General features: G+C 41.8%; 2 protein-coding genes across 3 annotated transcripts; both read right to left on the bottom strand.

Annotated features, from left to right (window-relative positions):
* Positions 1-5,140: 5,140 nt before the first annotated feature.
* LOC105927069 (troponin I, fast skeletal muscle) lies at positions 5,141-8,929 on the bottom strand. The gene is made up of 7 exons (XM_012863666.3): positions 8,744-8,929; positions 7,581-7,613; positions 7,359-7,395; positions 6,976-7,104; positions 5,875-5,964; positions 5,621-5,794; positions 5,141-5,516 (listed from the first exon to the last, which is right to left on the bottom strand). The coding sequence occupies exons 2-7, from the start codon at positions 7,586-7,588 to the stop codon at positions 5,439-5,441; spliced, it is 516 nt and encodes a 171-aa protein (XP_012719120.2). The 5' UTR covers positions 7,589-7,613; positions 8,744-8,929; the 3' UTR covers positions 5,141-5,438.
* A 720-nt stretch (positions 8,930-9,649) lies between these two features.
* On the bottom strand, positions 9,650-16,292 carry LOC105927072 (troponin I, fast skeletal muscle). Of its 2 annotated transcripts, none has more exons than XM_012863668.3 (7): positions 16,160-16,292; positions 15,485-15,522; positions 14,526-14,565; positions 14,318-14,446; positions 13,162-13,251; positions 10,421-10,594; positions 9,650-9,996 (listed from the first exon to the last, which is right to left on the bottom strand). In XM_012863668.3, exons 2-7 carry the CDS (start codon positions 15,490-15,492, stop codon positions 9,919-9,921), a joined length of 519 nt encoding a protein of 172 aa, XP_012719122.1. In that variant the 5' UTR covers positions 15,493-15,522; positions 16,160-16,292; the 3' UTR covers positions 9,650-9,918. The 2 variants fall into 2 exon arrangements, with proteins under 2 accessions (XP_012719122.1, XP_036001756.1); XM_036145863.1 differs by having other exon boundaries at positions 16,190-16,283.

Consider the following 16,292-nt stretch of genomic DNA (forward strand, 5'->3'; position numbering starts at 1 on the left):
CGCCCCGGCGATCTCTCCCCTTACGCCCCGGCAATCTCTTTCCTCGCGCCCCGGCGTTTTCCTCGCGTCCCGGTGTTCTCTTTCCTTGCGCCCCGGCGTTCTCTTTCCTTGCGCCCCGGCGTTCTCCCCACGCCCCGGCGTTCTCTTCCCCAAGCCCCGGTGTTTCCCTCACGCCCCGGCGGGTTTCCCCTGGCGTTTCTGTACACCAGTCGTGTTCTAGCATGTGTTGTTGAGCCTTGGTGTTTTCGTACGCCTGTTCTTCCCTCTGGCGTTGTCGTACACCTGTTCTACCCTCTGGCGTTGTCGTACGCCTGTTCTACCCTCTGGCGTTGTCGTACGCCTGTTCTACCCTCTGGCGTTGTCGTACACCTGTTCTATCCTCTGGCGTTGTCGTACGCTTGTTCTTCCCTCTGGCGTTGTCGTACGCCTGTTCTACCCTCTGGCGTTGTCGTACGCTTGTTCTTCCCTCTGGCGTTGTCGTACGCCTGTTCTTCCCTCTGGCGTTGTAGTGCGCCCGTTCCTTCCCTTTGGCGTTAAGTACGCCCGTTCCTTCCCTTTGGTGCTGTCGTGCGCCCGTTCCTTCCCTTTGGCGCTGTTGTGCGCCCGTCCCTTCCCTTTGGCGTTTCCATACGCCCGTTCCTTCCCTTTGGCGTTGTGTGCGCCCGTTCCTTCCCTTTGGCGCTGTGTTGCGTCCGTTCTTTCCCCCAGCACTGTCAAGCGCTCGTGTCTTTCCCTGATGTGCCGCGCCCTGGTTGAGCTCTGGCACGTCAGGGTTCTCTAGCTCCTTGATTCCCCGCTGTTCTCTGGTTCCTTGGTTCCCCTGTGTTCTCTAGTTCCTTGGTTCCCCAGTGTTCTCTAGTTCCTTGGTTCCCCAGTGTTCTCTAGTTCTTTGGTTCCCCGGTGTTCTCTAGCTCCTTGACTCCCCAGTGTTCTCTAGCTCCTTGGCTCCCCGTGTTCTCTGGCCCCTTTGGTTCCCCGTGTTCTCTGGCCCCTTTTGGTTCCTCGTGTTTGCTGGCTGTTTGGTCCCTCAGTGTTCGGTTTTGACTCTTGCCCGCCTTCCTGGGCCCCCTCCACCCGCCCGGCGTGGAGATTCTGGGCCGTCCGGTGTCCGGCCTTGGGGGGGGGGGGGGGGGGGGGGGGGGTACTGTCAGGATGCAGCTTATTGGCTGCATGCTGAGCCTCTCTCCCTCTCTCTCGTTCCTGCGCAGCCTGATCGGTTTCACCTGGCAGGCTGCAATTAACCCGCAACTGCTTCCACCTGTTTCCACCGCTTTATAAGACTCACCTCTTTCTGTTCCCGTCGCCGGTCCATAGCGTTCACTCCCGCTCAGTCTCTGCCAGTATTCTTGTCAGCTCCGTTTTTGTTACCGTTAGCCTGAAGACTCCTTTCAACCTGGTTTTTGTTACAGTCAGCCTATAGACTTTCCGTCAGCTTTGTTTTCTCCAGTGCACGGTTCAGACGTTCAGCTCTCCGGTGCACGGCTCAGACGTTCAGCTCTCCGGTGCACGGCTCAGACGTTCAGCTCTCCGGTGCACGGCTCAGACGTTCAGCTCTCCGGTGCACGGCTCAGACGTTCAGCTCTCCGGTGCACGGCTCAGACGTTCAGTTCTCCAGTGCACGGCCCAGACGTTCAGCTCTCCAGTGTTCGGCTCAGATGTTCTGCTCACCAGTGCTAGGCTCAGATGTTCAGCTCTCCAGTATTCGGCTCAGAGGTTCCGCTCTCAAGTCCACGGCTCAAGAGGTCTGCTCTCCAAGACCTCAGCTCGGATGCTCTGTCCTGGTCGTTGACCTTCGGCTCCAGAGTTCCTCCCGGTCAGTCTCTCCACACGCCTCCTGCCGGCCAGCTTCTGCACCCTACACCTCCGTCTGTTGAAAAACTCTGGTCCCGTCATCATCCATCTTCCACACCATTCAATAAAACTCACTCCTAAGAACGTGCTCTGTGTGTGCGTGCTGTGTCCGGGTTCATCATCGAAAAATATCATAACACATACTATACCGTAATGTAATCTGTATCATACAGGAACTTATGGGGGGAATATAATTTTCTACATAATCACGTTTCTCACTTGTATGCCATATTTTAGGGTATATGTGGGTTCATTTTTCAGTCAGTGATGTGTGTGTCACAGTATGGTTCTGTTTTTAGTTTGGTTTTTGGACTAATGAGGACTTTCTCTGTTTAATTTGTCATGATTTATGTTTTCTGTTTTAGTTTGTCACAGTTTGGGTTTTATTCATCATTCAGTAGTCAGCCAGTCCCTGTCACTTCCCTGTTCACTCCCCAGTCAGTTCATTCATCTGCCCAGAACATTCCCATCTGTTTTTCCCTAATTAAGTTCCACCTCAGCTCACCTGTTCACTTGCCTTTATACACCTGCCTCACTTAGTCACTCACTGCCAGATCGTCATGTCATCTCCTTGCATCTCACTCGTGATTCTGCCACTGTGTATCTCTGTGCTCCACCAGCTTGAACTCAGTATCAGTGACATCTGCATCTCCTGGTTTGTTTTTTGCCTTTTTTCATTAAACACCTTTTTACATAACTCTGTGTGCGGCTGAATTTTGGGTTCGCCAGTAACTACCGTTACAGTGTGGCTGCAATTCATTATTTGTGCAAAAAGAGTCAGTATTCCTTTTGTGAAATGAGATAAAAAAAAAAATTCTATTAAGTACCTAAAAGTTATATTCTTGTATGTAATTGTAACTGTTTCAGGGTAGAACAACCCTGATGTTTCAGAATTGGCTCAGTTTAGGATTTATTCAATAATAACCACATCCAGGAGGGGTCTCTATTGCTTCAGGGAGAATTCCACAGCTAAACGTTCATCTGTTGATAAGCGTGTCGTTGATATCTGTGATTTGAGGCAGGGGTGTCAAACTTCTCTCAGGTTTCCAAAAGGGCCTCAGAGCCCAAAGAATCACCTTTTTTCTCGCATCATGCAACTTGAGCCAGTAGCTCATGTGGCTGTATGTGCTTTTCTTCATTATGCTGTGCGAGCACCGTGGAACCAAACTGGTCACATAACTCAGCAGCATTCACCTGAACATGTTTTAAAAATGTGTGTTGGGCATATCCCATGTACACAGGAAGATCGCTCTGTGCTAAGATCGTCGTGTTGGCTATCCAAACCCTTTTGATGCTTTCAGTGTCAGCAACATCAGTGTCATTGTCAACACACTGATATATGCATGCACATGATATATATTCTGCAGAATAACATACTTCTCACTGAAGGACTGTAGACTGGTTCTGCACTTGCACCAATGGACTCTGCTGCTCCTGCTGTATTTGCTTCTGACCACTGCCTGAGGTGTATAAGAGACTGAGGTGGGGGGTCATCTTTCAGGGTGGGTTTCTTTGTAATTGGAGCTATTTTGTATAGCTTTGTGTGTGCACAGACTTAAACTTCAATTCCTTGAAAGCCCAGAAGTTAATTCATATAAAAGCAGTAATCAGGCTGGGGAAAAAAACAAACAATTTTTTTCTTATTATTTTTAAACGAGTCGTTGTAAAGTGACATTTTCCAAATATAACTCAGAGGCATCTCTGTGACATTCCTCCAAAGGCTACAGGGATAAAGTTAGCTCCTGAAGAAACATTAGAGCCTTAGGGTGTCTGAGGCCCCTGGCAGGTTGGCGGCAGAGCTCAGAGTACCATACAAGGAGTGGGACTAGGTCTGAATATGTGGAGGAAGTAAAACAAATCAAGTTGAATAGTAAAATGCTAAATAACATCAGGGGGTTGATTAGTTTGACAAAATAAATAGATAAATCATTTTCAGGCTCTACCAAGTGAGAGAAAACTAATTCTTATTTCCTTTGGCACGAGTTGGTTCTAAAATACTGAATAATGCATCGCATGCCTCATCTGTATTTAAGGCTTCATCAAAAATAACACATCAAACTACTGTGCCTGTGCAAATTCTCAGTTATCCATGTCATCACAACAGCAAACAGGCTTAAATTGGAGGCACCCGGACTTTCGCTCTGTTCTTTCTGAAAACGTTTGGACACCTATCCAGGGGTCTTTGTCAATTCTGATTCTCCATGTTCTTTAAAAACAGCAGCTCTCCAGCTACAGGTTGTTCAAGTGCGAGCCACCAGGACTGACAAAGTCTCCAGGATAGCTGTCGAAACGTTTTCAGGAAGAACTGAACAAAACTCTGGTTGCCTCCAATTTAAGCCTGTTTGCTGTAACAAACTACTATTTTACTAATAAACAAATAAAGTTTAGTAGTACCATTTTGTATAGTTCAGAAAATGGGGATTTAATTATTAATTCAAGTATCTGAGTCTCATATATCTAACTGATTTTCTGGGTTGTTGGAGGTTGTTGTAAAACGTTTTAATAATATAATAAATTAGTGCTAATAAATTAGTGCCGACAGCTGAACATGGAGCTCATGATTTCTTAAAGTGTTCATACCATCTAAATACAGACTCCTTTAGTGGCATTGAAAAAGGATCACATAACTACATTTAAATTAGTCTGCCTACTCTAATCTATCTTTAATTTTGTATTTATAACAAAAAGCTGAGAGACACATTGCATGAATCTTAGTGCCATTGGTACGGAGCGGGACTGGGGAGGCAGAATGTCAAGTTATTATGTGGAACTGGATTTCTGACCTGAAGAACTATTAGCAGAGTGATTTATTTTTATAAATAATAAAGTCTTAATTGTTGTTGTGTATATTATATTGCAGTCTCTGAGCAGGAATGGCTACGGAAGCTGATGCACAGCCCTAAGTGCATTCTTTCTATGCAACTGAAGGAAGCAGCTTGTTTGCTTTTAAGCTAGCACTTACTGGAGGGATTATGGGTAACAAAGAGTCTTAGTACAAGGAAACAGGCAACAACAAGTCTGTCTCAACAGGCCATCTGACTATGAGGCTTGATAATAGTCCCCTACAATATGCCATTCCAAGAGTTTTACTTAGCTGTATTTTACTGTGTCAGTACAAATCACATTAAGTCTAACGCGGACTGGATTTTAATAGCTAACTGGTCAGGTGATTTGCAGTGGGGTTTACTCTTGGCAGCAGGCATTTGTAGTCATTGCTGCTTCATTTATGGTGCTGTCCAACCAAATAAGAAACATACGACATCAGAGAAAAGACCAAGCATACCAGTAATCCTTTTCCATATTTATTTATTGTTTTGTTGAGTGTGAGTGTTTTCCTGTGTGTATGGAACCGAAGACTTGATGTTTCTGTGGTGAACCTGAAACTCCACTCTCCTCCCTCTCCCTCCAGACTACAACAAAGTGCAAAAACTCCCTCCCAGTCACTCTGACACATCACTTTTCCTGCAGCAAGACTCCCCTGAGACACTCTAACCCCCAGCTGTGAGATGAACAATAGTTGCCTACTTCGACCAGCACATAAGACACGTGGAGTTCATGTAAACAGAAAGACGAGTAGCAGAGAGCATTTAGGAAGTCTCAAACATCTTCTTCCTGTCAGCCTTGTCCTCAATGTTCTTACGCCAGTCACCCACTGCTTCTGTTGGCTGTAGAGGACAGATACATCTTTTTCTAATTACAGTATATATGTTTAAGAAAGTATCATGTATTTTACATACACTGTGAAAAAATAGAAAGGAGTACGTCTCACCTCCTCTTTGGTCTCCTTCTTGACCTGCTTCAGGTTGGCCCTCAGGTCCATGTTGACCGTGTGTTTGGAGCCCAGCAGAGCCTTCAGCATGGCGTCAGCGGACATGCGCACCTTCTTCAGAGCAGGTTTCTTCACTCCAACCAAGTCCACAACTTTGATCTTTAGGTCTTCAATCTGTGTGCAATTAAAACAATCAGATTTCTCCATTCTTTATTTGTGTGTTTGCAATGTATTTGTTTTCATACATGACCCACCTCTTTGTCTGCCTTCTGGACTTTAGCCTCAATGTCGTACCTTTCCTCATCAATCTTGTCAATGGCAGCATGGAGCTTCTTGCACATTTCCTGTTGAAACAAAGCTATAAAAAATCAACATTGGAATCTTAAGAATAAATCATCTACAACTATAACATACAGTAGGTTTAAATCCGAGAAATGTTAAGGGCCAAGCCTTCTTTGGATCCAATTAAATACAAAATACCTGAGGAACAGATGGTGCATAGACACATGGAGAAAGTACATTAGAGGTCTGCAGCAGAACTGATGCCAGGGTGTAGACCTGCTTACTTTCACTGCATTTTCATGTCAGACGAGGCTTCATATTGAACTTTACAACCAACACTTCAGCTTACGTTTGAGTTAAGGGTCCTGTAACAAACCCATTTTTCCCCCCTACACTGTAGCATTTTTAGCTAGTACTATATTTTTATGTTGTTCCATAACCTAAAATGCTACCAACAAAAAAGGGGACAGAGTAATCAAACTTTTCACCTTTTCCTTTATCTTATATACTCACAAGATTAAGAAATCAAGCCAATAAGAACTTTGTGTGAGCATGTCAACAGCCAATCATCTCACAGACCAGGACAGCTAATTGTGTTCACATGTCAAATCCAGATTTGTAAGTGACCGTAGATGAAAACAATGGAAAAACTGGAGGGAGACAAGCTCATGTTGACAACTGTTCTGTCACCTGTAATAACCGGGAATCTGTGCTGTACATCTCTCTCTCTCTCTCTCTCTCTCTCTCTCTCTCTCTCTCTCTCTCTCTCTCTCTCTTTCAGTCTCTCTTTCTGTCATTCCTTGAAGATGTTACCATGATTCTTAGTTAAATCTATGTGTGGGAACTGTCAGTCCATTTGATGTGGTGGTTTAGAGGGGGTATCTGGATCTAGTTAGACATGCACATGCAAGAAACTTTAGTAGAACATCTAAGAATGTTTGTTGAATTAAAGTGTCATAGGTATTGGCTCTAATAAATGTACATTTGCCTGTTTTTGGAATGGTTGGTCTTACTTCCTCATGCATTTTTCCCTTTGTGCTAAAAATCTGATCTGTTTGTGACTGGTTCCTCACCATGAGAGCAGCCTGATCTCCACTTGTGTCTGGAGCAGGACAGTGCTCAGCCATATATGCCTCCTTGGCCGCTTTGACATCCTGTTTTTCCTTTTCCAGCCAGGTGGCAGCGACCTGAAGCACCAGGCTCTGCAGAATGAAACAACAAAACAAATTATTTCAAGGGTTTTCCTCATTTGCTTGGTTCTCTTAATGCATCTACACCATTAAGCAGAGTTCCTCAAGCACTACATTAGGCCAGTGTCATCTAGATATTTTTTGTCCTAAATCAACTATATACTTGTTAACCAGTTCTAGATGTCTTAACTTCCATAGCAACAGCAAGCAGCTTTGGAGATCTACAGAGAGGGTGGTACACGAGACGGTTTGGGTGTGTTTTATACCTTCAGGTGGTGCCGACGGCTGGATGTCATCTTTTTCCTGTTTGGACAGATTTTTCATAGTTACAATGTCACCATCACTGAAAGAAGAACTGAAACGTTCCCAAATGTATGCTCTTTAAGCTCTTTAAGCTCTTTAAGAGAGGGGGGGTGGGGGGGGGGGGTGAAACTGACTGTACAATCAGTTAAACTATTTTTTTTTTCAGAGAAGACATTTGAACTTACTCAGACATCTTGATGGCGTTTGGAGTTCACAATCTGCATCAAAAGACAATATTAAGAGAACATTTATGAGCATGTTTGCCCTGGGCTGAGTGCTGGAGCCAAGCACATCAGCTGTCTGAGATCAGCGTGACGGACACTGATGTACAGCAAAATCCGTAACGTAACGTGATCTCAGGCCACAGCTGAGAAACAGCAACATAGACTGAACTAATCTGGGAAGGGCCAACTAGGGTGTCACTGCTTTTTCAGGTACCAGTTTATCATGTGAAAGGGCCACATGAATAATTCTTTATGGCAGTATCAATCAGTAAAGTTCAACATTATGTTTTTATGTGCAGTTAATCTAGATGTTCCAAGACCAGGGAATGTTTTACTGATCCAACAAATTCCAGTTGGATTTTCCTATTAACATGCAGAGAAAATTTAACTTATTTTACAGATTTTATTTCCTATCATTATATCATATTATTATTATCATATCATTATTATTGTTATTATTATTATTATTATTATCATTAGTAGTAGTAGTAGTAGAGGGAATTTCTATTACAAACCAAGCTAAGTAATACTTACTACCATATGTAACATATCTAAGATAATTTAGCGTACAAAATCATATCATTTGACCAAGAAAGGCAAAAAGCAATCTGCAAAATTAATACAAATTCCCAAGGTCTCTGCTAATTGGGTTGAAGGAAAATGTGACAGTGAGGAATAGGCACTGTTTTATTTTTACACATTAATGAACTTAAACAATTTCACTAAGTCCAAAAACCCAGAGTTGTTTTAACAAAGACCTTAAAAAATGAAAACATTCTTTTTCTGAAACAAATTTTAACCTATGTCATGGTACTAGCACTGGTACTGGCAGGATAGTTATAAAACTTTTAAGATACTCCCCTTATCCCACTTAGCTACAAACAGATCTTAAAACGCATAAAAGCACAACATGAGATCTGAAAAGAAGTCATTTGTGTCCTAAAATCATGCTGAAAGTGAGTTTAGGGTGTCCGAATTGGTCAAAACTGAAGCATTCTGATATTATGTCTCTGAAACACATAGGTCTGGCTAAGAATTTCTGGTTTTCCAGTTAAAGTAAAGGATGCAGCTTACAGAGTTGATCTGAATGGCTGGAGAAAGGGAAAAAATGGAAGAGTTCTCACCTATTGAGAGAGGGAAGGAGGACAAGACACACTTGTTGGAAGAAAAGCAGACACTGCCAAAGCCACGGACAGAGAAAAATGAAATACGTATATATGGTGACATGAGATGCCTCAGCAGAATGCTGAGAACCTCTTTATGGAAATGAATTTGAAAGTCAGACCAATAGCCCTGCGAGCTCCTGAAATACACCCTGCCCAGCCCCACTCCAAGCTGCCCCCTGCCTCAGACGTCTTCTAAGCATGAGGCTCCTTCTACCAAGTTTACTGTGAATGAAAAACTAGTCATTACTCATTATTCCATCCCATGAGGAGTATTTCTTCATATTTACATAGAAACTTTCAGATATTAAAAGTCAAATTATTGCTTCTTTGCAAATCAGACAACAAGCAGAGTAAAACAGCTAACTGGCTAATCACTCGTTGGTGTGGTTATAATAGGAGGCAAATAAACCCAACATGCATATTTTTCACCCATGATTGTCTCATTGAATATCAGGCTATCCTTTCTCCAAGTGGTTTAATCCCACTTCACTGCTTCCGTCAATACTAATCAGTCAAATGGGATTGGCCTAAATTTATAATCTCTTTGTTTTTTTTGCAGTCCATTATTGTGACGTAAGCACCTGCTATTTGGCATACACACGCTTTCCAGTCGTGTTCTTCCAAAACATTGCCCTGTACCTCTCACATCTCATAACAGCAAAACGTCAGACGTCAAATTATGCAAGGTGTTCCCCCATCTGAACCCAGTCTGAAAAAAAAAGCATGAAGAGGGTCTATTACTCAAATCCAGATATAGGACACACTGTGGGATAATCCCCATGGTTAGTTAAAGACCTACCCATGTATCAGTTTGAACGGTGTAAAAAATTATCTAACGAGTAAATAAAAGCAGCAACAAAATTCTTCACATTTTAAAAGGTTTATTTCTACTGATTTCATGAAAACTGGTACATCCTGCTGGTGCATTCTCAGTAAACGGGTTAATCTACATACATGATGGTTCTGGGTTATGTTTCATCCTTCCCACAGGAGTGTAGCATGCTCAGAAACAATTAGAAAAGCAAGAAAAAGTGTCCCAGCTCTTGGCCCTGAGTGCCTCCATGGGACAGAGAGATGGACTCGGTCAGTCAGACCTGCCTCCCCTGCTCCCCTCGTCACGCATCCTGAGGATTTTAGGAAGACTCAAACATCTTCTTCCTGTCAGCCTTGTCCTCAATGTTTTTACGCCAATCACCAACCGCCTCTGTCGGCTGGATCAGACAGAAAACAGTCGTCAGTACCAATCCTCAACACTCACAGTACCAACACTGTCGCAACTCTTCCAGCCTTCTTTCAAGACTGTGAGTAATATCACAACAGATTTGTTTAGAGTGCAAAAAAATCCCTAAAATTCTAACTTTCCATTGTTCATTTGCACAATTGCATTGTTTACTGTAAAATATTTTCCTGTATAATTTAGAAAAGAATAAGATTACCACTGTGGATTGGTGATTAATAGAGAAAGGGGACTGGATAATGTGCAATACGTGTCTAACATGTTAAACCACTGGTATTCCCAGCTGTTAGGTAGCTTTTAAGCAAAAAAAATCTAAAGTAAAAGCTGAAGGCACAAAACCGTGAAACCTATAAGTCGCTATGACGAGTACAGTTTTCTGTTAGAGCATTGATATTTACCTCCTCTTTAACCTCCTTCTTGACCTGCTTCAGGTTGGCCCTCAGGTCCATGTTGACCGTGTGTTTGGAGCCCAGCAGAGCCTTCAGCATGGCGTCAGCGGACATGCGCACCTTCTTCAGAGCAGGTTTCTTCACTCCAGCCAGCTCCACCACCTTCAGCCTCAGATCCTCTATCTGGGACGAGAGGAGTGCTTATTCATTTGATAAATCACTGGGTTAATGATGTGTCAGTAAAACATTTAGCAATGAATCATTTATCAATTTATCAAAATGTATAGGTCATATATCAATCCTGTGCTTAGACATTGTTCAATACAGCCTTGCAGTTACATCAATTCATAGCACGGTTTTCTTTCCCAAATTGTTTTGTTTTGGATTTTGTAGTTTGTTTTACAATGTTGCATTTGTGAAAGAGTCTGACACAGACGGAGGAAAGACATACAGCAAAGGTCCGCAGGTCAGCAGTTGCACCCTAGGTGGCTGCACCAAAGGCAGAGACCCAAGATAGAGGGCTCTGTCCTCCACTCCTCCACATAATTTTAATTAATTTTTGGCAAACCTTAATAGAATCATACTTGTAATAAAGCAGCAGAATGTTTCTATGTTGATTTAACAATAGGCAGCTGGTGTTCACCTTCTTCATTTGATAAGTTCATTTTAGTGTAAAGTCCAGCACCCTTACGACCCTGAAAGTACTACACATATATAGCAATAGATGGATAGAGCATATAAGACGATAATCAAAGCTCAGGGTGTCTGGTGAAGTTCTAACATCTGAAAACAGTACTAGAGTGTTTCTTTTTTTTTATTACTTCCCTGCTGTGGGATTTGCCACTCCCCTACCCATACTCTGACTTGTGACTCTCACGCTGCACACAGATGCAGAGGGCAGAAAATAAGCATGCTCAAAGTTTTAAGCCAATAAGAATACTTGTAACACAGTATGAAAATCATATAATCCAGTAAAAATAAACTTTCTTGAGCACTACCACTGCTCTCTTTGATGTTTTCTGGCCTCCAAGCCATTGCAAGTATTTAGTTCCCCAAATAATATTCACTGACTCCACTAAGGCTCAGCTACCTGTTGTGTTTTTACTTTCACAATCAGTACAATCCTGGATTGTATTCATTTTATCTAGCTAGGAAGGGCCTTGGGACACAGAATCAACAGATTAACCCAGATGTTAACCTTTTCATGACCAGGAAGTGACCAGACCACTTCTTCACAAAGAGGCCATGAGACCATCCTCTGTTTCCAGTCATGAGCAAAGCCAGTTTGTACCAAGAGAAACACTTCATCGAGATTCTGCTAACAGGGAAACCAACAGGCCATGAATTACCATCAGCACAAAGCTGAGCATAGGAAGAAGACCTATGCAAAACTCAAGCTCAACATGTTTTAGTCTCATTTAGTATTTGTCTCTCAATGGTTATCTCACTGAGGTATATTGGTTGTGCTTAAAATCAACGGTGGGGGTGGACAAATGGGAGTTGGGGGCAACAAACAGAGAGATTTTTCAAGAACAGCTTTTGTGCTCCTATTGGTACAATGGACCAAACATGTCAGCCAACTGCTTGATGGCTTTGTTGTTTCACAGCCAACCCTTATCCACCTATACACAGTCACCCAGTGTAAAAGGTTCATTTCAATTGTACAGCCTAGAAATAGAGGGATAGTTGTTAGCAGAGCGGCACTGTGGCAGCCAAACACATACAGACATGTAAGACTGATTCTACTGTCATTGGGTTTGGCTTCTTGGTTTCCAGATCGTATCCAATAAAACAATTTAATTAATAAATAAGAACTGTCTTTTGACAATGAATAAATACATTTGCTAACGAAAAGAGATTTGTCTTTTTTTGTGCGTTAGGACACTTTAACTCACTAATGCGCATTAAGCCCAGACATCCTTCTCTTAGTCATTAAAAGAACAAATTATTTTTAGTTGACTAATTTACTAACCTTAAAACCTTCAAGGAAAGGCATCTGATTCTAGACATCTGTGACAGAGAACGGTTCTGCTAACATTTTGTGCCGAATGAAGAGCTGAACCTACATCTATCCTGTTCTGTTCTTTTTTTCTTTAATTAAGGTTTTATATAACTAACAAATAAAGTATATGGTATCTATTAAAGGACAATTCTCACTGGTGGGCTGTGGAACAGATAGTATTTTACTCTACTCCTTTACTATCCTGGCACATAGCAATAAACATATATGAACACACTTTCTTGAAAACAGTGACTTGGTAAAGATCTTGTCATGAATTCATGCACAGTCTGAAATCAACGTTGTAAAAACAAAATTAAAAACAAAGAGGTCCTTACAAGTGAATTAAAGGTATAGTGGATCATCTTTTTTGGCTTTGAGTTCCAGGGGAATCCCCTTATCTGTCGGTTGTCCCACATGCCAATCCACATGTATCCAGTTGGCTTTGGTGTTAGTTGTTCATTGTAGCTCCGCTGCTCTCACCGTATACTTTTAAAATGGCTGAGAGTCACGAGAAGCAAACTGTCCTACTCGTTTATGCGAGGAGGAAGGACTCAGAAGAAAGAACTAAGACCAGAGTGGATTTGGGACATTTTTTTCACGCGATCCCCCTGAGGAGCGGAAGAGCAGGTACGATGGTCTTGTGCATGCGCAGTTACTCAAAAAGGGACTTGGGCATCTCTTACCATCCACTCTACCTTTAAATACCAGTTGATATAGTTAAAAAGTTTGGTTCTTGCTTGTCTCTCACCTCTTTATTAACCTTCAGAACTTTGGCTTCTATGTCATACCTCTCCTCGTCAATCTTGTCAATGGTCTGGTGGAGTTTCTTGCAGACTTCCTGTGGTTGCACAGAGACAATGCACATCTTTAGCACTTTAGGACATGCCATAGGTAGATTTAATCAGGTGGTCCACTTATTAATAACAATATTTTTAGTAGTTTAAAGATTATCGTAAAACTTTGTGAACCTATAAAACAATTACAGAACCTGAGGATTTATTTGTTTTTAATTAATATTATTTCTCTTACAAGGACAGGTGTGCTCTTTAGAACAAACAGAACTAATAGAAACAACCAAAACTTGAAATGTAGGAATCCCTCTGGCCCGGATGCTATTACATTAGAGATTTATAAAACACATACAGATTTAGATCCACCTTATTTACCATTTTATGTACATGGGGACTTTTGTAAAAAGGTTGTTTGCACAAATTATTTAATGAAGCAGTCATAAACCATTTTCCTAAAAGGTCCAGGATACGGAACAGGTTGGGACGGACTGGCTTACATTCCTTACTAACGTTGGAAAGGCTTGGCAATGACCTCCTGTCTAAAAAATGGTGGTCGTTGTGTTTGAAGAGGTTACCAATGAAGAATACGCTGCAGGTGGGCGCTTTTGGCCATTTTTAGCCACCTGTGTTTTTGTGCCAGGTGTTAATTTTAATGACTTGATCAGATTGTTTTGTTAAAAGCATCCCTTGTGCAATTTCTAGAAAAGATACGCATAGGCTCACAATGAGTCAAAATGTCGTGAGCTGTCTAAAATCTTGAAGGTCATGATTGACCCAGATCCTGTTGTAACTGTTTTTGTATACGTTCAAATTTCTGTGAACGCTAAAAAAGACACAAACCTTTTTGTATGCCTTATTTACAGCCAGGAATTAAACTTTTACTCCTTGGGAAAACAGAGAGCTACGGCTCAGTGAAATACCAAACACACTTCCTTTGAAAAAAATATAAAATAAGTAAAAGTTTTGCCTTGACAAACAGAGTCAGAGTCAAAATACCATCCAGTCTGGAGACCTATTTTCTGTTTCCTCGGAAACGCCTTCGTGAGATGTAGTCCCTGTGATAAACTAAGCATCAGAAAGAAGCACACTTGCTTTGATGTGTCTCAAGCTTACTGTGAGGGCAGCCACGTCTCCACTGAGGTCAGGCGCTGGGCAGTTCTCAGCCATATAGGCCTCTTTTGCAGCTGCAACTTCCCTCTTCTCTTCCTCAAGCCATTTGGTAGCAATCTGCAGCAGCATGCTCTGTAAAAACAGGTTTGAAAAAGTTACTCCAAGCATTTTGATTTTGTCAATGTAAAAAAATAAAAAATAAAATTCTGACCTTTAGTTGATGCCTGCGGCTTGATGTCATTTTCTTTCCCCTGGAAGGTGAGGATCAGAAGCTCATCACGATAAACACTTAATCAATAGCCATCCATTATTATTAATATTAGTTCATTTTTTTTTTGGAAATCTTGACCATATATACAACTATATATATAACTTCCCAACAATGGCATAATGATAGGAGACAGCTAGATCGCTTGTATTGTATATTGTAGCTGTAACAGGAACCTACCCAGTCTCTAAATGCTAAGCTACGGTACCCATATCCTCTTTAAGGTTTTGTTCTTCTAGTTCAAATTTATTCAACAGAATAGCAGAAATCATGATACAAAAACAAAATTATTAATTCTAAAAAAAAAAAAAAAAAAAGAATTTATAGCTTGAATTTTACTTGCGATGAGTACAATTTCTGACATAGTATCAGACCTTTGCAGTCATGTTTAGGTGCAAATGCTGAAGGAGGATAACCTGACTCTCGCCAGATGGATTTGGTGCTGTAGAGCTCCACACATCCAGGACGTGTGGAGCTGTGTGGAACCGTGTGGAGCTCGGTGGAACTACATCCATCTGGCGAGGGTCAGGTTAGGAGGAGGACTGAATCAGTATGAAATTAATCCAAAGCTGCTATCAGTAGGAGCGTTTTATGCTGAAATGTTAACCAACTGATATACTTTTAATCAATTAAACTCTCTAAGATTAACATGTCTGGGGTAAGGTCTGGGAGAATGTACATTAAACAGATGTCAGAGCTATTCAAGAACTTTTCCGAGATCCATCTTCTTTTGTCCTGATAAAGAATGAAATCGGATTCTGATGTCTTGGATATACTCAGAGAATTCATTTCTGAAGGATCCTGGGATTAAAACTCTAAATGAAGAAATGAGAATGAATTCGGAAATTTAAAACTGAATTCCCAAATAAATATCAGCAGGACAATCTGGAGAATATACTTACTCAGACATTTTGGCGGTGCTTGATCTTCTCTCCCCGTTCTGACAGAGAAGACAATAACAATTGTCAAGTAAAGTCTATGCACATTAACTCCTCAGCTGAACAAGAAACATCCCATTGCTTCATCTGTTGCTGATTAGGTGACCTTTAAATGCCAGGAGCAAAGAGGACAGATTTTAGAATAAATCCAAGCAGGCTCTCAAAGCAGCCAGCTATAGCTGGGTGGGGCAAGATGCCTCAGTCATGGTTCGTAACAGCTGGCCCTACAGAAGACATATTGCCTGAGGCTGAACTGGTAACAGTAAGCCAAAGATCAGGGAACAAAAATGTGGAGCGGAGAAAGGCAGTCACAGCAGTTAGGTGATTCAAACATCCTACAGGCAATAAAAAGAAGCTGGGCTACAAATTCAAGAAATCAAGTCAAATTTGTAATAAGTCCTAAACATGTTGGTACCTAAGCCTGGACAGGAATCTAAAACAACAATTGACAGGAGAATTAATTACAGTATATTTAAATAAAAGGCAATGACTTTTTGATTTGCTTATACTGAACAAGTTAACTTTTCACCATGTATCTGAATGCCCTGCATTGTGCTTCTAAAATATAAAGAGCCCGACTGCCCTTGCTGTCCAAATATGTTTAGGTAAATGCATTTTCAGAATCCACTTATGTCCTACCTGTAAAGCAAATCTAAGAGCAACACTCACTACTGCTTCCTGATAGAGTGACTGGAGCAAGCTGCAGGAGGGATGAGGACAAGGAGCTGCGGAAGAAGAGGCAGACTGTGCCAAGTCCCAAACAGTAAAGAAT

Source organism: Fundulus heteroclitus, chromosome 2 (assembly GCF_011125445.2).
Source record: "Fundulus heteroclitus isolate FHET01 chromosome 2, MU-UCD_Fhet_4.1, whole genome shotgun sequence".
Taxonomy (NCBI): domain Eukaryota; kingdom Metazoa; phylum Chordata; class Actinopteri; order Cyprinodontiformes; family Fundulidae; genus Fundulus; species Fundulus heteroclitus.